At 45.5% G+C, this 22,785-nt stretch overlaps 1 protein-coding gene across 1 annotated transcript in view; it reads right to left on the bottom strand.

Moving 5' to 3' along the window:
- Positions 1–597: 597 nt before the first annotated feature.
- The window catches only part of CHD7 (chromodomain helicase DNA binding protein 7), a 121,084-nt gene continuing 98,896 nt past the window's right edge, over positions 598–22,785 (bottom strand). The window contains exons 22-37 of the mRNA XM_023750903.1: positions 19,875–19,965; positions 18,235–18,324; positions 17,657–17,760; positions 16,222–16,351; positions 15,765–15,837; positions 15,570–15,627; positions 14,671–14,899; positions 14,228–14,436; positions 13,434–14,102; positions 12,213–12,373; positions 9,846–10,073; positions 8,934–9,377; positions 5,823–6,044; positions 4,527–4,667; positions 4,223–4,327; positions 598–2,591 (exon numbers count right to left, since the gene is read on the bottom strand). Of these exons, the coding sequence (XP_023606671.1) occupies positions 1,677–2,591; positions 4,223–4,327; positions 4,527–4,667; positions 5,823–6,044; positions 8,934–9,377; positions 9,846–10,073; positions 12,213–12,373; positions 13,434–14,102; positions 14,228–14,436; positions 14,671–14,899; positions 15,570–15,627; positions 15,765–15,837; positions 16,222–16,351; positions 17,657–17,760; positions 18,235–18,324; positions 19,875–19,965 (3,869 nt within the window). The 3' untranslated portion in view covers positions 598–1,676. The remainder of the gene's footprint in view (positions 2,592–4,222; positions 4,328–4,526; positions 4,668–5,822; positions 6,045–8,933; positions 9,378–9,845; positions 10,074–12,212; positions 12,374–13,433; positions 14,103–14,227; positions 14,437–14,670; positions 14,900–15,569; positions 15,628–15,764; positions 15,838–16,221; positions 16,352–17,656; positions 17,761–18,234; positions 18,325–19,874; positions 19,966–22,785) is intronic.

The raw sequence follows: 22,785 nt of genomic DNA, 5'->3' as shown, positions 1-22,785 counted from the left end.
GCTCTTCTCCCTTTTTACTGCGTGGAAATAGGGCTTTGTGTTTGGTCGGGTGACATGACAAGGTAAAAACAGTAGCTCTCAAATTAGACTTTACCTCAAATATCAAAGGTCACGGAGGGGGGCACGGATCCGCCGCTCTGGAGTCTGTGCGTGCGTGTGCACTTGGCATGCTTGCTGAAGTGGGTCCCTTGTCACCCCGCCTGGGCTCTCCACAGCTCCTGGCAGCCGGCACTGGTCCTCGGGGCACCACCGCGCCTTTGTGTCCCTTGCTGACACTCCGGCATTGTGTTTTTCTGCCCATTAACCAAGGATAAATGACCTAGATATTGTGCCTATTAAAGCCTCATTTTTCTCGTGCCCTTTTGTTCGGCGGTGTACCACATTATCAGACGCCGCACACATTTTTAAGTATCCTCAGTCGCAGATGCCCTTTGGAGGGAGTAATAGGAGGGTTTTGTGTGTGGTTCTGCGGAGATATCTGGAGTGGAATTATGTGCAGGTAATTTAAGGCTTCTCTTCCTGTCTAGTCTGAAGACAACCGGGTTAGCGCCTCACTAACAGCTGATCTAGCAGAAGAGGATATATCAAGAAACTGTACAAAGGCCAGAATGCTGTATTTGCATCTATTGCGAAGACAAAAAATAGAGCCAACACCAGTTCCCCTACACACTACATCCTATAATTACATTTCTGCATATCATGGGTCACTTTTATTAAAAGCATCATTACTACAGTTGGCAGCAATTTACAGTTTATCTTACATGATAGCAGTTTTCAAAGGAAAAAATAAAAGGACATCACAACAAAGAAAAACAATACATTTACAAAGTCATGTCTGTAAACTTCAAGGCTAGTTTAGAGCTGAGGTAATGCTGTTTTAGCTTTGTGGCTAAAGTAACAAAGTCCTTTAATTTAAAAAAAAAGGTACCTGATTCTCTAGTCTCTCACTCTTTTATTTATTCATCTATTTATTTTGTTTATACCAGTGCATTACAAGACCACGAGACAATGGAACTGTAGTTCTATCTGGCGAGAACCCTCCCAGTAGGTTAATTTCCAAAGGGACCCTTCACATTCAACAGCTGCCTTATTATTGCTGCGCCTCTGGACGGAGACGTTCACACTAACGTGGAGATTGTCAGAGTGTACGGATGTGTGTGTGTGTGTATGCACGAGTGTGGGCACCCCAGACAGTCAGAAAGGGAAACCAATGAGCAAGGATGATATGTACGGTAAATTTCATCTTGACCTTCACAGCAACGAAATTAAAATTAAAAAAATTAAATATATAACTTCATACTTCCTTCGAGCGGCGCGTCCTTCCATGAGTGCCGCCCCGTTACAAATTGCTCTTTATTATAATACCAATGGTACCAAACGAAGAGGAAACGAAGCAGAGCATTATGTAAGTTTTCCTTAAAAAGACATGATCACCTCTCAAATTTCATCTCTCCTAGGGGTAATAAATAATGCACTGCACAATACTTAAGGACCAAGATACCTTTTGACACACCTGTATAACATGACTTGGACTTTTTTTCTTCTTTTCTTTTCTTTTTGCTACACTATGTTACAGAACAGCTTATAAAACTAGGTATGAACATTAACTGTGAGTGTAAACAGTAGGACTACCACTTGTCAAAAGTTTTAAACACTTGAACGGGAACTGGGACTGGTTACTCGTCATTCTCATTGTTTTCTAGTTCCTCCCCGCCATCCAGCGAGTCCAGCTCTTCACCCTGTGCTATTTCGTCTTCGAGGACGGAGGACTCCGCCGTCTTGTCCAGGTTCTCCTCGGCGTCGCTGCCCTCGAGGTGCTCCTCTTCCTGAAAGGCCGCCCCCTCGGCCTTGTCGGGGCCCTTCTCCGTGCCCGAGCCCACGGTGTTCTGCAGTCCTGCCAGCGCGGGGAACCCGGGCAGCGTCAATCCTCCCAGCCCCGGAGGTAGAAACATGGAAGGGTAGAAGAGGCCTGGGGCCATGGTGGACAGGAGGAAAGGGTTGAAGGCGAGCGGGTTGGAGGGCAATCCGGTCGAGGCAGTAGCAGCACCAACGGGACCATTCGCAGAGTCAGTAGCCGAAACAGCGTCTGTGCTTTTCTCGGGGTCTTTGCTCTCCTCCTCGTTCTCGTTGCCCTTCTCCTCCCCCTTGGAAGTGCCGTCGTCCGGGTCTCCCTGACTGGACGCAGTAGTGGTGTTCCCAGCAGCAGTGGACAGGGGGCTGTTGAGCAGCCCGCCCAGGCCGAACATGTTGGGCAGGCCCGCCATGCCCGGCAGCATCAGGGGCAGCACGGCCGCAGGGTTCTTGGCGTCGCCTCCGGCCGCGGCAGCTGTGGCCAGTCCGGGAGGGAAGCCCATGAGCCCCGCCAGCTGGAGAGACTGGAGGCTCTGGAGGTTCTGAAGGCTCGTGAGGTCCATCCCCGAAAACAGGCTGTTCACCAGCAGAGGGTTGATTCCCGACGTGGAGGCCACGGCGGCAGCGGCGGCCACTCTGGCGATTTCGCTCTTGGGCCTTCTTCCTCGTCGGCTCGCTCCTTCTCCCCTCACCACAGGTCCAGTGAGAAGACGGTCAAACATCGACTCGGGAACAAAACCCTGGAGGAAATGGAGAGGCAAACAGTGGCTGCAGAAGCTGCTGAAGAACACTTACTTTCAATGGGGCCTCTGATGACCTGAAACCTGACGTTCTGAACGGAAATACACAAGCGATTATTTCCACTCTCAAAGCTCAAATGGTAAAAATTAGGACAGCAAAATCTCTGTATTTTAGCATCACATTGGCTCACGGAATTGGGCTGAGCTGCACAAAAACTGTCGAAGGCTACTCTGGAGTGAGGTCAACGGCAACCTGTCGCACCCAGAACGGAGGGCTGCTCAGAAACGCGAAGGAACAAACTTCTGACTGAATCTCAATGCAAGTGAAACAAAAGATTACACACTTTATGCTCCTGTTCATGACATCCTCAGAAAAACAGAACTCTGGGGATGGAGAACAGATCAGCCGCTGTCAGGGGCCAGAGGTGTGAGAGAGGAACACCAGGGATTCTGGAACCGTCTGCATTGCGATTATGGTGGCAGTTCACAGGCCATCCATGTTTAGGACTAATATTACTAGACACCAAAAGAAAGATACACTGCTTTGCTGTATACTTCAAAACAAACAAACAAAAAAGAATCAAGACATCATTAACACATTAATTTTAAAAAGAAACTAATAGTGAAGAAAACTCAGAATTGTTGTATTTTTTATTTGTTTACTTTAGGGATTTTCAACAGTGTGCTGCAAGAATTTTTAAAACATGTAATACCTGACTACTTAGTCAGGGCACTGACCTTTTTTCCCATAGACTATCAAATCAAAAACTGACACAAGCCAACACAACAATAGCCGTCCGGTGTGAATGCCCTGTCTAGAACTATCTATAATAAAAGCGTAAAATGCTAATTAGATCAGACAGCCAGATGATCTTCTGGATGACCTTCTGGACGACCTTCCGGACGACCTTCCAAGACAAAGCCAGGGCTGGGAGGGCCGAGTCTCTTGCACGAATTTCATGCATCGGGCCTCTAGTACATATATAAGTCATATAATAGAGTTGTATCTTATTGGTCATGTCGCATAATAAGGTTGCCTGTGATTGGTTAATTCTTGGTACCAAAAATCCTGACATAGAAGTGTAGGCACCTGATTTTTTTTAAAAGTTACCTTGGAGAAAAAGAGTAATTGCTATTTTTGGTAAATAAATAAAAATTATACCTATTTCTTTTGTCAGATCTGCTAAAAAATATATTTTTTGGTGTGCTGCAGAATTTTAGTAATTACTACTCTATGTGTGCCATGAGATGAAAAAGGTTTAAAATCGCTGGTTTATTTTAGTATCAGAAATCACAATTAATCTTCATCCACTCAACCACCATGAACTCCGCTCCACAGGTGGACTGCTGCTGGGTCTACCTGGGGCATCCCTCCTAGAGGCAGCTCACCTCCCAGACTGTGAACGTGCATTTCCACACAATCCTCTTAAGCCAGAGCTGTTTAGTTAACACACTTCGGATTAATGATGTAGACACAAGACACGATGTGTTTATGAGATGTGAAAATGATGTATTATGTCAATTCTTTTAAGCTATTCTTTTATGTCTTTCTGTTAAGGACCAACAGAAAATAAAGAAAAATTCAGGAAAGCGGTTGTGCTGAGATGCCGACACGCAGAGCTTGTACTTACAGACTGTTTAACGATGTCAGTCCAGTCGGGAGCAACTGCAAACTCGGGGTTTTCTTCCAGCCACCTGGGCAGATCCTTCATGGGAGGTGCCATCGCTCCGCCCATCTGGGGAGAGGCATGGGAAACGTAAGTCCTGCCCTCTCCCCGCCCGTCTCTCTCTCTCTCCACATATGCACACACATACCATACACACATATACTCTGAAAGAAATGTGATTTTTTTTTTTTAATAAAAAGATCTCAGGCTAAAACATTTCTTTCTGGGATAAGAAATCACAGAGAACGAGTCCCCTTCCCACACTTACCTTCTTTCCATTTCGTTTGTTGACAACGGGCACCCTTTCCTCTCCTGTCAAAGTGTTTATATCCAATTTGTTAGGGTTTCGACATCTATGTCGTTTCTGTTTCGGTTTCTGAAATGAGGAAAACAGCACATCCGCATTCTTCTGCAAAAAAAACAAAAACAAATGTCTTTAGTAAAATTGCATTTAACACTTATTTTTTTCCTGTATAAATAACAAACAATCAAGTCATCTTCAATTATTATGGAAGCTTCAAGAATTATTTGAATTACTAGAAACCATACTTCTCTTTGAAAGGAAAAAGTCCTCCTATTTTCCACTCTGTACATTAAGGCACTAAACAAACACATAAGCTGAGAATCTGCTTTGCCTTTTATCTATCAATAATGCCGCTTTAGTAGAGTCTCTTCTTCAAATGTTTTACTAAGTCATGGTATTTTTAAAGGAACTTTCTCTGATTTCTATGCAGTGGTGGGAATGGATGCAGAGGTGCTATCACATCTGTGACAGGACTGTACATGAGGAGAACCAAGCGAGGGACACAAGGACCTGCAGGAGGGCTGTTCTGAGTGGCAGGAACTCAACTCATGCTGAATTCAGCAAAATCCTACACTGAAGTGTTTAAAAATCAATCACATAAGCGTGGAAGTAACAGATTTGCGTCACTGGCTAGTCAACAGTTTATGTGAAAAATCTTCCTTCCCAACCATTTAGACAGGCGGAGCGGCCAGGTATCAGCTTGTTACATGGGCGTTTGAAGATGTAAACACTACGTAAGCACTATCTTTGGCATTAGAGGATGAAGATGATGAGGTCTGAGTTCATCTCAGACATAACTACTAGTAAGTTGCTTAAAAAAGCAGCTAATGAAGTCGTAGGCTGCATTAGCTGGTCACATCTCTGCAAGTAGTATCTTCACAGCATTCTGAGTGGATCAGACCTGGGCTGGAGACCAATTCAAGTGCATTCCTGAGTGTTAGCCCAATAACGAGACCACCTGGAAACCACGCCAGGCAGAGAATAATTGGAGAACTCGTGCCTGGTTGGTGAGAGATGGTGAAAGAAAGAAAAGGCGTGATAGGTGTCTTCAAATAACTGCAAGGCTGCCCTTCCCGTGGGACAGACCTGAAAGCTAGTTTCTCTAATGTAGAATCATATAATGACAAAAACTGGGAAATGATCACGATGAGAAGACATTCAAGCTAAGAGCAGAGGGACCAGGGGTTTCTATGTTGAACAAGAGAACAAAATGGACCGTGCTGGCGAGATCCCTCCCACTCCAAGCTCCGTAACACTTACTGGTACGTAACTTGGCATATCAACAGTGTAAGCAGGGTGCAGCTTCAGCCATTCAACCAAGTCCTTATTTTTAGGGGCGTCATCCCCCACCAGCCTCGTCCCATCTTCGAGATTTATAACAGGGATCCGTGTGTCGGGGTCCAGCTGTCCAGGAGAAGGAATGTTTCGTGTTGGTGGGGTCTCTATATCTTCTTCGAAAGCTTTGGTCACCTCAGCATCCTCCTGCAAAAAGTTGACAATGGTCTGAGTTCTCACAGGAAGAGAGAGATTCTGGCAATGTCCTATCCCAAGAAAAGGCTATCCTAGCACAATGGACATTTGCTCAAAAAGGGGGAAAAGTTACTTGCAACAATGTCAGTTTTGGAACATATTAGAAGATGAAACCTTCACATCATGCTTCACGCTGCAGAATTAGTAATTAGGCAGAAAATGCACAGGCTCCATGTTTGAGATCTTAAGCGAGCACTAGGCATGCGATGTGGGCAGGGTAGCCTGAGCCTCCTCTGCACAGAAGGCAGCCTCTCAATCTCTCTCGAAAACCCATAGATAAACACCATCGAAACATTTTCAATTGAAGAAAGTTCCCAAAGCCAGTTTATACATAGCTTTTTAGCACTGAAAACAGTACAACTTCGCTGGTGGTATGAAATTCTGTGTTGGGCTTGTGTGACAGCACTGAAAAGATCAACTTCAACCCAAGTCTAGGCTCCACCACTGTGCAGCCACTGGTCCTCAAACTGGTTTTGCAACCTCCCAACATCTTTTAAGTCAACTCATTTCTCCACTCCTACTGCTCCGACTTCCCACCCATATTACTGCAATATTCGTAGGTGGGCTCCCTGATCTAGTTCTGCCCCACCCTTCTTTAATCCAACCTCCACACTGCTACAGTGAAGTCAGTTTTCTAAAATGCATTCTTTGTAGTTCAAAACCTTGTCACACTCTCCTATTTAACCTGTTGTGATCATTGAATCCCCACCACCTCCAGTATAAAGCCCAGGTTCTCGCATGGCAATCGAGGCCTCCACGACGTGCATCCCACATCATCTCCAAGCTCATCTCTGCTGAACCTCCCCAGCCAACAGCTTTCAGCTCATCAACCATGATAGGCTCTCTCTCTCTGACCTCAGGCCCTTTGCACATGCTCTCTACACCCCTCTTTTAAAATGACCAACGTCTACACCATCTTCTAAACTTAACCAAAGCATGACCACCTTTAGGGATCCTTCCTCATCCGTTTCTCCTAATACCGTTCTCCCTCCATTCCCATTCTTCCTTTGGGCTCATGAAATACTCCAACCATAGCTCATAACTATGATGCATTATTATCTAGACACTGAGTTGTCTAGTGCAAGCAAGCTCCTGTCAGGCCTTTACTCTTGCACCCCGGTGTGTGGTGCAGCGGCTGGGCCAGCTCCCACAATGTTGCTGAATGCATGGTGGCTGCACCTGACTTTTTATGGTCTCCGGTTTGAGTGCTGACACAATGCATAACCCTCCACAACCCCAAAACAACAGTAAAAAAAATAATAGTAGTAATTTTTTTTTTTTTACAGAATATTCTCTAAGATCTATTGGGAATTCTGAGCTAAATCTAACTTTAGAAAAATAAAAATATCAATAAATTCTTAGGCACAACTTAGGATATATGAAATGAATAAAATCAGCCTTAAGTTTATAGGTATATAATTACAATAGGGAAGTAGCACTGGTTGCAATGACTGTTAATTCCTGTATGTGCCATGATTTAAATATTAAACACAAGAGTAAATGGAAAGAAGTGTGGGCTACAGAAACCCCTCAATTTGCTGATGTTGACAAAGAAGGGATTTTCGGTAAACACAACCTGTCAAAGTGTTAACAGGGTGGTTTTAAGCAGGAAGGTCAATCACTAGAGATACAACGTTGGGGAGCACACACCTAGAAACGGCATTTCATCTTCTGGAACCATCAGCCACAGCTGATCCACTACAAGACATATTTTCACAAGCTTCTAAAAGAACCATATGCTCAACAAAAATGACCATTATTGCAACTGGCACACTGATCATAAATTTTGAAAATTAACTTTAACCACCTGGATGTTTCTGTTTTACTCAGACCTCACCAGGGGGTAAATTCCAGTAAAAGCTATTTTGCAATTTCTAGACTTTAATTCAACCATGCCTTTTCCTACCCTTCTAAGTTACTAAGCTTTCTCTAGGTTGAAGAAATAGAAAATGGACAAACAATTACAGGGATGGAATAGTATGAGAAAAAAAACATTAAAATCAACAACTGCTTCCCTCACTTTCAAACTGCAGTATTTACCAAACTGTCCCACTGCCCGGGGGCAAGGGTCCCAGGTCCCTGGCACCCAGGCTCTTGTGCACAGACAAGGAGCGCCACTATTTGATTCAGGTTTCAAATCAACAGGCAGAAGATACCTAGTACTAATCAGCATTTAAAAAGAAGCCGCATGGAATCAAGCACCTGGGGTAATTAAACCCTCGTCATTTTCAGGCAGCACATTTTTAGGTGGCGTGGGTGACACAGATTAGGGAAGAGAATTTTGATTACACTGCCCTTGTTTCCTTTGAATTGAAAAAAAAAAAAGTAAAAATCACATGTATTTCCTTCGAACCTAAACAAGCACAGATCATTAGGCAGTTAAGATTTTTAGGAGACTTGCGATCCCTAACTTTGTATATGAATACAAACTTCGAGTCAGAATATAAACATGTATACTAATCTAATAAGTGCCAGGCCCCCCAAATATCAGTATTTTTGAGAGCAAAAGCTTTTCCGCCTCAAGAATTCAGAGATGACAACATCAGGCTCCGAAGACCATGTTTCTGTTTGGGCTGGTCTCCTGAGAGTAGCCAGTATAGCAGAGTCTTGGGAAGAATAAACCTTCCAGCCACACCTGGTTCAGGCTGGGTGACCTGCATCACTGCTCAACGCAACGCCCGCTCAGAACCACGGCTCTGCTCATTGTAATTCTATTTCCCTGGTGGAAGAAGCCAGCTTTAACACTGCATCTCGGAGAGGAATGCGGGCCAGCGCTATGGGCAGTGCGGGGGCCCTGGCTGTCACGTGGGCACAGACAACGGAGTGGGCTCCTGCACTTACTGCACTCAGTGACGTCCGTTTGTGGCTCATGAAAAGCAGATCGAGGCCCTCCACGTTTTTCCTCCTCCCCCGCCTCCTCTTCATGGGGGGCTCCCCATCCACGAGGGAGCCGTTGAGCAGGTGCCTCGTGGGCGTGCGTGACAGGCCCACCTGCAGCAGCTCCATCTGAGTCTTAAAGGCATCGGACACTGGCGTTGAGACGTTAGGCAAGATAAACTTTGAAGTAAGAGATGAAAAATTTGAGGTAGAGCTTGTTGCCTCTCTGGAGGCCTTCGATAAATCTACAACTTTTTCTTGTCCATTTTCTGAGACCACCTGAGACTCCCGAAGCTGGGCCACCATCTCCATGAGGTTTCTCCGCTTGGCAGCTCTTTCGGCCTCGATTTCAATTTTCCTCCTCCTCCTCCTCCGCTGGCGAGGGACAGCGAGATTGAGAGCATCTTCCTGTTGAAAAATGCCAATGAAACAATGACCCCAAACGGTCTGTGCTCCATGAGCCGGCTTCCACAACTAAAGAACAGCAAGCTTAAAGCCTGGCCAGAGTGGCTCACTGGTTGAGCGTTAACCTATGACCCGCAGGTCAGGGTTCAATTCCCAGCCAGGGCACATGCCCAAGTTGCAGGCTCAATTCCCAGTGTGGGGCATGCAGGAGGCAGCCAGTCAATGATTGTCTCTCATCATTGATGTTTCTATCTCTCTCTCCCTCTCCCTTCCTCTCTGAAATCAATAAAATGTGTGTGGTGTGTGTGTGTGTGTGTATGAAGCGTAAGGAATTAAACATTCCTGACTGTGCAACAAGCTGAGGAAACAGCAGCCATATTTCTAAGTAGGACCAGTGAAACACAAGCTTCCAAACTGAGAGGAGATTTAGAGCTGAACTTGAAACTGCAAAAACAAATCGCGCTGACCTACCTTTGACAACTGGGGAGAAGTGGTAAGGTCCTCGCTCCCGCTGACGCTGGCCTGGCCGACTGCGGAGAGCTCCGCAAAGCTCCGCTTCTGCAGGGGGCTGTCCACGGTGGGCGGCGTGTAGCCGGGGAGGAGGCCCTGGAAATCAAACATCTGGCGCCGATTTACTGGCCATTTGCCTTTCAACACCGCTTCACAGATATTGTCTAATCGGTTTATCATTACTCGATCCTGGAAGGAAAGGAGAAGTCGCATGACATTGCAAGAAAGACCTGGTCAAAATTACCACGTAAATATTTCTATCAAGACGCTAAAGAGTATGAAAGATTTACAAGTCAATTGGCGGGGAAAATGTCAAAGAAAATAAAAGATAAACAAGCAAGCAGATAAACAAATTCCACCCAGACTGCCTGGCCATGGTGGAAGGTACTCAGGTGGCTCCAGGACAGAAAACCTAATGTTCTGCGACTATGAACACAGAACCACATAAGTTAGCAAACACTGCATGGCCACCACTTCTGAAATGCCCCCCGTATTTTAAAAGTAACTTTTACTCAAGCTAAAGAATGGTGGGTGCATGTCAGCAGGTAACAACAGAACCCTGCCCGTAGCTTCAGAGCCAGGCAGGATCATAGTCTGTCCCGGGCGGTGGGACATCATTAGCGTCACTATTAATAAAGTTCAGCATTACAAAATGGGCACAACCCAGGAACACCTAATGAATGTCAATTTGCATCCCCCACCTATTATTACTTCAAATTTCACTGAAGCGTGTACATTAAAAATTTCTAATTACAGCTTAGACCCAGTTTCCATAGATTAAACGTGCCTGCCTGCTACCATAGACCTGTCTGATCCAGGGAACTCCCTTCCGTACCCGGTAAGGGAGACTAGCACAGCGGGGGAAGTGAGAGGGCATGGAGAGAAAAAGATGTCTGTGATAGGACACTTTTCAGTTAAAAATTTCACATCATTTCTTACGCAACTCACAGTACGAAGGCCAGCCTAGGGATGAGTCGACTGAAGCTGTTTTTTGTGTTGTTTTAAACCAGACAGCCCTGTTATGGTAATTAGGATAATTATTTCCCCACCCTTAAAAACAGACCCAAATTACATAGGGATTTATTATAAAATTATGCTAGTCAGCCAAAAAAAAAAAAAAAAAAGTAATTTCCACTTTGTTTTTGGTTCTAGATAACCACATTTGGAATTAACACATAATATACTGGACCAAATGGGTTAACAGCCCACCTTCTCCTGAGTGAAGAAGAGTAGCTTTCCAAATATATGAAACTTGTCTCAAATCTGAAAGTTCTACTTTAGACAAGAAAAAAAAATTGAAACCTAGTTTTAAAAGTTCACACATTTCCCTTTGTGCATTGTTGGTGGGATTGTAAATGGTGTAATCACTACAGAAAACAGTACAGAGGTTCCTCAAAAAATCAAATCTAGAGCTACCGTGTGACCAGCAATCCCACTTCTGAGTGCATATCCAGAACAGAAGAACTGGAAGCAGGATCTCAAAGAGATATTAATGCACTCATGCTCAAGGAGCACTACAATGAGCCACGGGGCATAAGGAACCCACATGTCCCAATGACGGGTGGCTGGGTAAAAAATATAGACTGTATATCTAAAATGGAATATTATTCAGCCCTAAAAAGGAAGGAAACCCGGTCACATGGATAAACCCTGAGGACATTCTGTTAAGTAAAATAAACCAATCACAAAAGGACGAATATTATATGACTGCACTTACATGAGGCAACCAAAGTAGTCACATTCACCAAAACAAACAGTAGAATTGTGGTTGCCAGGGAGTACAGGAAGGAGCTATTTAATGGGTATAAAGTCTCAGTCACGCAAGATAAAAATGTTCTGGAGAGCCACTTCACAACAATATGAATAGACTGAAGACTACCGATCTACACACCTAAAATTGGTTAAGATCATAAATTTGACGTTATGTGTTTTTTTAGCCAAATAACAAAAATTTTGAAAAGGTCATATATTTTCTATCACCAAAGGGTTAGTCTGTTGAAACAATAATCCATATACAGGATAGTACAAGATTACCACCCTAAAAACCACAAGGAGCTAAAGGTCCATATAAACGGTTCTATTTCTTATTATCCTCCCTTCATGTCACCTTTCCATCCTATTACAAAAGTATTTTACTGATTTTTTTTCCCCCTTTGGGATTTCCCAGATCATTCTTTAAACCATGAGAAACATCTACAGTCTTCAGACATTGTGTAACGTTTACCTTAAAATTATTTGAAAAACCAAGCTCGAACAATTTCTTCCACCCACTCTTTGGGTCAACAAAACAAAACAAAACAAAACAAAAACAAAAATTAACCCACCAACCTTAGGCCAAAATGAGAAGGCAAATGTTCTTTCATGAAGGAGCTGAGCTACCGACGGGTCCCCGTCCTCCATGTAGAACCCATCTCGGGTCTCATCCCTGGCAGTGCTCATAGAAGCATTGCTTTCTTCATCAAAATGCTTCCCCCTAGAGACAGCTCCTGCTGAGAAATGAGTTCATGTGCATGACTCACAACCAGAATATCACGGAAAAAGAAGTTTAGAAAGGACACGGTGGAAAAAATGGAATGCCGATCCGCTCCGTTTTACTGAGTCCTACACTATGGCCAGGAGGGTCTGGGGCGTTTTACAGATCTTTCTGTGTAAAGCCTGCACCAGGCCTGGCATGGACATGCCCATTCCCATCTTCCAGACGAAGCAGCAGAGTAGCTTAGGGAGGTCACGTTGCTAGTCACCTGATGCTGTGCAAGTGCATCTCAGAGGAGGCTGAAGGACAACCAAGACTGACTCAAGAACCCATGTCCCCCACACGGGAAAAGGTGCTAACCTGTCCGCTAAGTTCTAAGTTCCAGCTGCAGCAGAACTGTACAACATGCCTGACTTTGTGACTTACAAAGGACACCGGTTATTTTTAGATTCCACTCCTACCCGTTACTTCTGAATTAAAACTGTATCAATTAAGCATTATTTGTTTTAAAATAACTCAATATTTACTCAGCGAAGGAATCTTCTCCCACACATTTAATTGTCAAAATTCACATCACTTGGGCCCAGCCGGAGTGGTCAGCTGGTTGGAACATCACCCCATGCACCGAAAGGCTGCCGGTCTGATTCCTGGCCAGGGCACATAGCCTGGGTTGTGGGCTCAATCCTGTCGGGGCATGTATGGAAGACAACTGAGCAATGTTTCTCTCGTATATTGATGTCTACCTCTGTCTCTCTGTCTGTGTCTCTCTGTCCTCTGGTGAGGATTAAACAAATAAAATCATTTGGGATTTTTAATACACCGCTACTATAAAGTTAACCGTTATCCTTAATCCAGAAATTCTGTGTTCATAAACCTCTCCTGAGAGTTCAACTTGTTCGAAATATCATGTTTCCGTGTCTTATTAGAGCAGAACATACAAGTAAACATAACCTAAAATTATCCCTTCACAGAAGAAATGTGCACTTAAGAAACAAAAAAGAGCTTTTGTCAGTGGCATGAAAACTCGGCATGTCGCCACTGCGGTGCGGAAGGAGGGGCCGGGGGCCAGGCATTACCTTCAGGCTGGGAAGATTCTTCCGACTTGTCATCATCCTCCAGCTTTTCTTCCTCGTCCTCTTCCGAACCTTTCTCGGAAATTGACTTGGGCCCTGAATCTGCGCCGACCTCCATGCCTTTCAGCTCCTGTTTGACAGAGCTGGCCTCGGCAGCACAGTCCTCCTTATGGTCCTCGTCCCCGCCCTCGGGTTCCTCCTCCTCCGCTTTCGTGGCAGGTTTCTCTTGGGTGGCCGCGTGTTCAGGCTCCTCCCCTTTGCCCTCCGTCTGTCCTGTCCCCTTTTCCTCCTGAGTATGAGCGGACGAGACGACTGCCGGAGTCTGGCCAAATCCCACTGCCAGTGGGTTCAAGGCCGACATATTGCCAGGCCCTCTGTTCTGCGCGAAGTTTTTGTGCGCATCCAAGAAGGACAGCTCGGGGTCGTTGAGGATGTGATAGTCTGTCCGACTGACCCCATGTTTAGCGGCGCCCACCAGCAAGTCCCGGTCGTGCCGCCCGCACTCCCACCACTCCGGCAGGTCCAGGCTTGGCTGGCAGAGCTTCAGCCTCTCCCCCAGTTGAGGGTGATGGAGAACCTGCTCACGAATTTTCCGGAGCAGTTCGATGCGGTAGAGAGTTCTAGAGGCACGCTCTTCTGTGATGGGCTCGATCATGGCGAGGTCTGGAGGTTCTGAAAACATAAAAAAATCGTATTTACTTGGGACAAAACCAAAGCAGGCCTTCAATTGTTCACTCTCTTATCTTTCATTTTAATGGCCTGTTAGTATAGAACTTTTTTGTTATCAATGGACCTACCATCATCTGGCTTGGTGGGCATTCGACACACGCGCCTACACATGGCCACAAAGCAACTGAAGTATTTCTCCAGGCTTTCATCAGACTTTTTGTCCAGTCTGGCAAAGGCTCGAAACTGGTTCCAATCAAACTGCTGTTTCATGGGGTCAAAAATAACCCCAAAAGTGGATACCACGCGGTAAAAGTCAGCCTCTTCTCTTCTCGTCCACCTGTCAGAAAAGAAGACATTGGCTTGCATTGTACTGAGTGAAAAGGCTTCCAGCATATTCTCTCTTTTCCTCTTTTGCCCCAACCTTAACACACGGTACTTATTTTGGGGACTGGAGGCAGACTGCTCCGATGGTCATTGTCTCCCATGTGATTCCTGCCTCTTGCAGGCCTAAAAGAGCAGCGCAGAGAGGAATGTACCAGGAGTTGAGAGTAAAACCCTGGAAAAAACTCACTTTTGCCGTTTCTCAGAGATTATAGCTTCCCTTTCCGCTTCCAGTGCTCTCACTTCCTCCCGAGGCCGCCGCCTCCGCCGGTCGGTCTTCGTCAGGGCCTCCTGCCGCAGCTGCTGCCTCTTATAGCTGCGCTGATAGGCAGTGATGAGCCGGCGCAGACGGGTGGTCAGGGTTGAGGTGTTAGGCCAGTCAAGTTGGCCTAACTCAGCATTGCTCTCACTGTGCTTGCCTGGGGAAGTGGGAAAAATATTTTTTTGAAATGTGCAGCTGCAATCTTGCAATACCCAGGATTTCCCATCACAACAAAGTGGCTCATTAACATTCAAATGACAGTGTGGGAAAAGGCATCAGAGTGCCCTCATTTTGAGAATGTTAATAAAGAATAATATTAGTATGGAACTTACAAACCATTCCTTTTTTAAATCAATCTTACATAAAGAAATACTTTATGTCATGAACTACATTATAAGGGTGTTCTCATGTAATGTGATAATCTTGAGCTTAAAAAAAATCACATTAATTGTTAGCTAATGATTTTACATTACGCAAAAGGTCGGTATTTTCTGTAAACCGGCACTATTTCAGACACTTGGCACATGCCCAATTTTCAAGAGATATATTTCTTTCTTTTTTTAAGAGGTATATTTCTAAAAATGCTTAAAAAGTTTTCACTAACTGGTATAAAGCAAATGAATAGATTCTCTTAATCCAAAAAATAGTTATTTTATCAAAGAAATGCAACATAATGCAAAACCAACACTAAACAAGAATTTAAATTATTCCCAATAGAGAGGAGTCAGTGTAGACGAGATAACGCTTTGAGATCCACCACCCCAAAGCCCAGAGGTCGCTGACACGCGCACCCCGACTCCGCTGCACCAGCGCCGATGGAGCCGTACCTGTGGTGCGTAGTTCCACAGATTCTTCCTTCTCTTCGGGAGGAGAATTGGCAAATTCCTTGAAAGCAACGGGAGAAACGAAATTATTTTAATCTGGGTTCCATTTTGCTTTATTTTCTAAAGAAAATTAACAAGCCGTATATGGGCACATAATATTTTACTGGTGCTATAAAGTCAATATACTCAAATTCTTACATCTATTTCATCCTTGAATGGCGTTCGGGTTGGTTTATATTCCGGGTCTTCATCTTCTCTATCAAATTCTCCCCTATGTAAAAAATTTTTTAAAATGCTTAAATCATACTGATAGGAAGAGACTGCCTAATGCAACTTTTACTTCTGGGTTCAATAACAAAAGTCATTCTATCAGTATTTAAAACAGGCAGCCGTGGAGGGAGGGGGTGTGGGATGGCTGGAGGGAAGGGTGGGGGTGTCGTCATTTGAAAAAGACAAACAAGTTTCAGATTATCTAGATACTGTATCATGTTTAAATAATCATGATGACATGTACCCAGACTATACTGGTAAACATCACTTAGTTCAAATCAGACGCAACATAGTACACTGTGCAGTGGCAGTGGAAGAACTGAACGCTGCCAATAGATGCAACACGAATGTAAAGTTTATTAAAATTTTAAAATGTCCTTCTTACCCGTCACCGCCATCTGCTAGCATGTCTGTTCCTCTCTGCTCGGCAGCGATGGCCTTGGCATCGGGCATACCCACTCGTTCCAGGAAGCACAGTGCGGGGTCCGCGCGCATGGAGTTGTACTTCTCGTAGCCTGTGCCATCCCCACCAGCCCGGAGGACACACACAGAGACAATGAAAGGCCCGTCACGAACAGAATCACAGCACCACCACAACGCGCGGGCTTCATTCCTTGTACTTAAAAGAACCCTGATTTAGCGGTTGGACCACTCAATTCCAGGGCAGATTTGGGGGGGCCAAGTTACATTCCAGGGACGTTATCAGAATGACCACACATACTAAGGAAAACAGGTTCCACCATAACTGGGAGATGCCTGGGAAGATTTCTGGCCCTGTTTTCCCCAAGACCTAATTTTGCTTGACATTTAAAAGACTTCGTAACGTTTCCTCTATGATCTCCGCAGAGGTAGGCCACGTCCACCCCATCCTCCTCGTGAGCAGCCTTGGTTTTGCGGGACCTTCCACCGCCAGCTGAAAACCCACTACGTCAGGCCAGCGAACCTGTCTTATTGGGTTTGGGATGATGCATGTCAGTAAGATGACACTGTTCCCTCTATGGCTTTCAAACTGCAATTTGCTCTTCGACTGCCCACGCTGACTAGATGGGAAATGGCAGATCCCAACAGTGCCGTGTGGGGAAATGGTTTTTAGGCTGAGCTCACAGAACAGGGCCGCGCACATAGGCAGAACAGCACAATTCAATTAGGATGTGTACTACAACCCGTCGCCCCTAACTGCTGTAGAGCCGCAAGCCAAACTACAATCACGGAAGGTTTTATAAGCCATCATTCTCCCCTTTAGTCAGGCCGGGCTGCCGAGACTACCTCGGCGACCTCCAGAGAGTTGGGATTATAATCAGGAATCGCTCACTGTATATATCATGCCAGTTCTGCATCCCCAGCCTTTCAAAGTTAACAAGGCTGCATCCCACTCGGGGGAGCCGGGAGTTCTCAGCACTGACATTTGTGAAATATTGCTTGGAACAAAGCCCAGGAGGCACTTGTACAGATTAATAGCAGAGGTTAAGCCCGCCGTCCACTCTGACACGGGCTGGCAGAGTCGGCGCGGGAGCCGTGCTGGGAGCAAAGTTTCGGGAGGGCTCCAGGACAGTTGGGCTATTCTTAAAACAAATATGGTTTGGGTTTTATTTACAGCCAAGAAAGAAATGTTTTCTTCTCAAACACTCAACAAACATTCAAAAACAGCATCTGATATTTACAGTTCATATTAGATTTTTAGTGCAGGAAAGTGGTCGATGCCAAGAGTCCTTTGGAACTATCCTTGTTAATATTATGACTCTGGGAGAGAGGATGCAACGAGCTCTAAACAGAGAGAAGGCCACGCGGTCAAGATGTGGTCAAGCGGACACGTCACTCACCATGTTTGAACACCCCAATTAGGAGGGACTTATCCGCCTCCTTATCCCACCAATCTGTGGGGACCTCGGCGTGGAAAGGCTCGGGTATCCACACATCAGCGTCACTGTAAAGACAACCATTTGTGTGATATTTAAAACAAACACCAATATTTTAAAAATCTCTAAGTAATTTGACCAAGTGCCCGCGTTCATGTGCCCCCTTCCCACAATGAGCACCTGGGTGTCACGGAGAGGAGTGAGCAAAGGTTAAAGCAAAGGGCATAAGTCAGTCGCTTTCCACCTTGAGCAGAAATGAATGCTAGCACCAGCGTCCCATTTTAAAGGTCGTGTCAGAACTCCTGTAATTTAGTTCACACCCCTTTACACACACACACACACATGCACACACGCACACACGCACAGGCTTTCCCCGATTTTCACCACGTCCCCAAGCTCATAGGACAAACACTACATTCGAGATGCAAAACAGGACGTGTGCTTCTCGTGGTTTATGAAGGTTTTGAAACACGATCCATGATGTGTTCCGACTACCCAGATGATGGCAGGGGGGCAGAGAACCCATGCGTACGAGCACGAACCTTGAGTCAGCACCCTCTAAGATCTTATCTGCCTGGTCTCCTATCACTTCTTGTCGTAGGTAGTACAGCATGCGGACACGCAGCAGGACCCTGGAGAGGAAGACAGAGGGGGGAAAAAGTTCTTAACTTCAGGACTGTTTGCCAACAGTGGCTTTTGGCAGCTGCTGCTGTTCATCCATCATCCTGCCAAGGCTGATTAGCCATGCTGTATGGTAGGCTTGAAGCGTGACAGATGGTGGCACATAATCACCTCTGTGTGGTGCTTTCTGCTGGCTTCCAACAGGCCTGCCTGGCAACCGTTCACACTGCACAGAGAGGGACCGAGCTCAGCCCAGCCCAGGCGCACTTCACTTCGTCCTACCTAGTGCAGCTTGTGAAGTTTAGACACGTACCCTACCACTGCCTCTGAAGTATTGAAGCAAGTTTGTAAACAACTGAGCAGATGGCTTTCAGTAACTGTTCTGCTTCATTATCTCATAAAATTTCCTCAGCTGCTGCCTTAATGCCATTTTTGGAAGCACATCAGAAGTTGTAGGAATACACACGATATAAAATCTGGTTTTACTACCTTACAATAAACCCTCAATATGGAATGTCAGGTTTTGCAGATTATAGAACTTTGCTTCTGAGAAAGGAAGATGGCGATTGGGCATGGGTCTTCAGCTTCTCCCTTAAGGAATATTAACCATTTTTTATTCCTTCTGGTTTATATTACCTGGAAGCCTAAGTTGTCACTTAAAAAATAATAAAACATTACAAAGGCGATTAAAATATGTCTAGTTCATTGGAGCTCTCAGTCATTCTCAAGGAATTAGTGTTTAAAAGCCCTTGGAATTCTAGGAGCCAGATTTTCAATCTCACTTGGATTTCCTCAATGGCTTTGAACATACTTCTTTCAATAAAGCCCACCTGGGAACTCCCCAGGGCCTAAGTCTGCTCCGAGTCTGACATCTCCTGTCGGACAGCCCTCGTGGGCCGTCAGGACTGGTATCCGAGACTGCCTCCTTGGCCGTGAGTAGATGACAATACCAAGTGCTATTTGCCCAGCTGGGCAATCCCAACATACACACATTTCCCATGTACTCGCTTATTTCCTCTTCACCAGGACACCAGGATGGAGGGGGGGCGAGTTACAATTTCTACAATTTCCATGTTACAAACGTGAAAACGGAGACTAAGAGAAGACAAGCAGCATAGCCAAGGTCAGAGTCACCTTGACCATGGATCACTCAGAGCAGGCCCTCTGCTCCACCACTTCACACTGTCTCTCAGGACGTGGTAACTGTCCTTGAAAATACCAAATGACAACTTGGGGCAGCTTCACCGAAACAGACCACTCCTGGTCATACGTGGAACAGGTGCACCTCCCTCCACCAGGAGTCTGCTCCCGGCCAACCTGGGCTCCGGTGGGCAAAGGGTGGGGCTGTAAACATCTGAATACACTCCAAGGTAAACACTCACTCTGGGTAACATTTTTTTATTTCTTTCTTTTGATAAGATTTAACACGGGCTTGCCCAGCTGACCCAGCAGAACAGGCAGAGCAGGCCTCTTCGGCTGCTCCTCGCCTTCTCCGGTGAGAGGACTTGCAGGCCAGTTCTTCTGAGAACCTAAGAGGATGCTCACCAGGGAACACCCCCACCGTGGGCTGGATTCGCTTTTATTCACCAAAACTCGGTACAGTAGCAGCGACCCTAAGGGTTTCTCTTTCTTTTGGTAGAAGACAAAGTTTTCTACATCGGGAGGAATTTCAGTTACATGGAGACTTTTATGTTATCTTTTTTCTAGAGGAAACAATGCAAACCAGTGCAAATGGCCAGCTCAGTGCCCTTGAGGAGGACGTGGCAGTTGCCGGCAGGTTTACAAGGTGAACGGGAGGTGGCCGCTGACCTGAAGGAGTTCACACCTGTCTGACAGAACATCTCACACACGGTCAGGGAGGGCACCCTATGAACCAGAAGGTCATGGTTCAATTCCAGGTCACGGCACATGCCCAGGTTGTGGGCAGCCAATCATGTTTCTTTCTTATCACTGATGTTTCTATCTCTCTCTCCCTCCCCCTTCCTCTCTGAAATCAATCAAAATACATTTAAAACAAAAAACAAAGACACCACCACACTGGACCTGAGGTCAGAGCTATTGTTCCCACACCTGACCAGGGTTGATGCAGAACTCACGAGGCTAATCACCCCAAGTTCACAGAAACCACAAGGAAATGGAAGTTTTCCAGCAGGTATACGAGGGGCAGGACTATCATGCTACAGTAGTAATGACAAAACAGTTTCTGAGGCACCAAGAAATGGAGGGAATGGTTTGGAAGACTCAAAATTCTAAAGACAGCGATCAAAGGGAGGCCCTGAAGACATTTGCATTTAAAAAGGGGCGAGAAGCATCCATCAGGGCAACCTGGGAGCAACAGGTGTTCTCCAGGGTTATTCGTGTGAGGACTGAGACAGCCCTGAGAAGGAGGCAGGCGTCTGAGGTGGGGGGTGGTCAAGGACAAGGGCGCCAGCCTCGTCCGTCCGTCTGGGCCTCCAACCTGGCCCTGCCCCTTCACTAGCGGAGGGACCATAAGTACCCAAGTCTCAGTTTCCTTGTTAGGGAAATAGGATAAAACAGCACTTCTCATGGCAGACAACAAACACCGTCCGTAAGCAGGGCTAGGCACACTGCAGCACCATGTGCTCAGACTGTGGTGGTTAATTTTAAAGAGAGACGCACATACATTTCTTTATATCCTGCCTCCTCTAGCTGAGACCTTGCTGCTGAGCTCCAGCTGATGCACAGGGAGAGGGAGTCCTGGAGAGGCTGGGGGTGTGCGCCAGGCAGCACGGCCAGGAAGGGGCGGTGGGTGGGCTCGGTGCAGTGCGGCTGCACTGCTGACACTGAATAGTGTGCTCAGAGCAAGGGAAGAAGCAACATGTGGAGATGTCAGTTTAAGAAGAAGGTTAGCAGAGCTCCAAGCGGTGAAATAAACTTAGATTCAATAGTGTTCAATTATACAGAATCAAGTTCTAGAAATAAAGGTAAGGAATGCGATTCTCAGCTCATAAGGTAAGCAAAACAAGACCAAACAACTGAGGAGCGATTAAGCAAAAAATAACATGACCATTCCCCAGCGCTTCCCCTGCGGGCAGTCGGCTGAAGATGGGATCGTATAAAGCTAACCATATTCCTCAACACACACTGGTTAACATTTAGTTATCCACAGATGCACCTGAGACTAATATAACATAACTAGAGGCCCAATGCATGAAATTCATGCAAGAATAGGCCTTCCTTCCCCCAGCTGCCAGCACTGGCTTCCCTCTGGCACCCGGGACCCGGGCTTCCCTCCCAGCCCCGGCTTCGTCCGGAAGGTCGTCCGGAAGGATGTCTGGTCTAATTAGCATATTACGCTTTTATTATTATAGATACTGAATGTAAGCTGTAATTGAAAAATAACATAAAAACAAAACTTAGTTATCCACAATGTCACAGCAGCCCTATTCACAACAGCCAAAAGGTGTCCGTCAACCTAAGTGCCCAATGGTAGGTGAATGGATAAACACAAGGTGGTCTTATCTATACAATGGAATATTATTCAGCCATAAAAAGGACTAAAAGTCTGGCACAAGCTACAACATGGACCAACTTTGAAAATATCATGCTAAGTGAAATAATCCAGACACAGAAAGACATATACTGTAGATTTCCACTTATGAGGTACTTAGAATAGGCAAATTCATAATGGAGAATGGTGGTTGCCAGGGGCTTGGGGATGAGGAAGAGTGGCAGGCGAGTTTTGGTTTAATGGTACAGAGTTTATACTGGGGTCAATGAAATGTTTTGGGGATAGAGAGTGGTGAGGGGTACACAGCATTTTTAATGTAATCAATACCAATTAATTATAAACTTACAAATGATAAAATTTTAAAATTGTATTATGTATCTTTATCACAATTTTTAAAATCAGCCCTGGCCGGTCTGACTCAGTGTATAGAGCATTGGCCCTTGGACTGAAGGGTCCCAAATTTGATTCTGGTCAAGGGCATGTACCTTGGTTGCAGATGCATTCCCCTGCCCTGGTCAGGGCGCATGCAGGAGGCAACCAATCGATGTGTCTCTCTCACATTGATGTTTCTTTCTTTCCCTCTCTCTCTCTTTCTTTCTTTCTTTCTTTCTTTCTTTTCTTTCTTTCTTTCTTTCTCTCTCTCTCTCTCTCTCTCTCTCTCTCTCTCTCTCTCTCTTCGCCCCCCCCTCCCGCCTTCTACTCTAAAACTCAATGGAAAAATATTCTCAGGTGAGGATTAACAAAACAATAAGTTGCCGAAACCGGTTTGGCTCAGTGGATAGAGCGTCGGCCTGCGGACTGAAAGGTCCCAGGTTCGATTCCGGTCAAGGGCATGTACTTGGGTTGCGGGCATATCCCCAGTAGGAGATGTGCAGGAGGCGGCTGATCGATGTTTCTCTCTCATCGATGTTTCTAACTCTCTATCTCTCTCCCTTCCTCTCTGTAAAAAACACAATAAAATATATTAAAAAAAAAAAAAAAAAAAAAAAAAAAAAAAAAA

This window comes from Myotis lucifugus, unplaced genomic scaffold, assembly GCF_000147115.1.
Source record: "Myotis lucifugus unplaced genomic scaffold, Myoluc2.0 scaffold_17, whole genome shotgun sequence".
Lineage (NCBI taxonomy): Eukaryota > Metazoa > Chordata > Mammalia > Chiroptera > Vespertilionidae > Myotis > Myotis lucifugus.
This window is presented reverse-complemented; position numbering and strand designations above follow the sequence as displayed.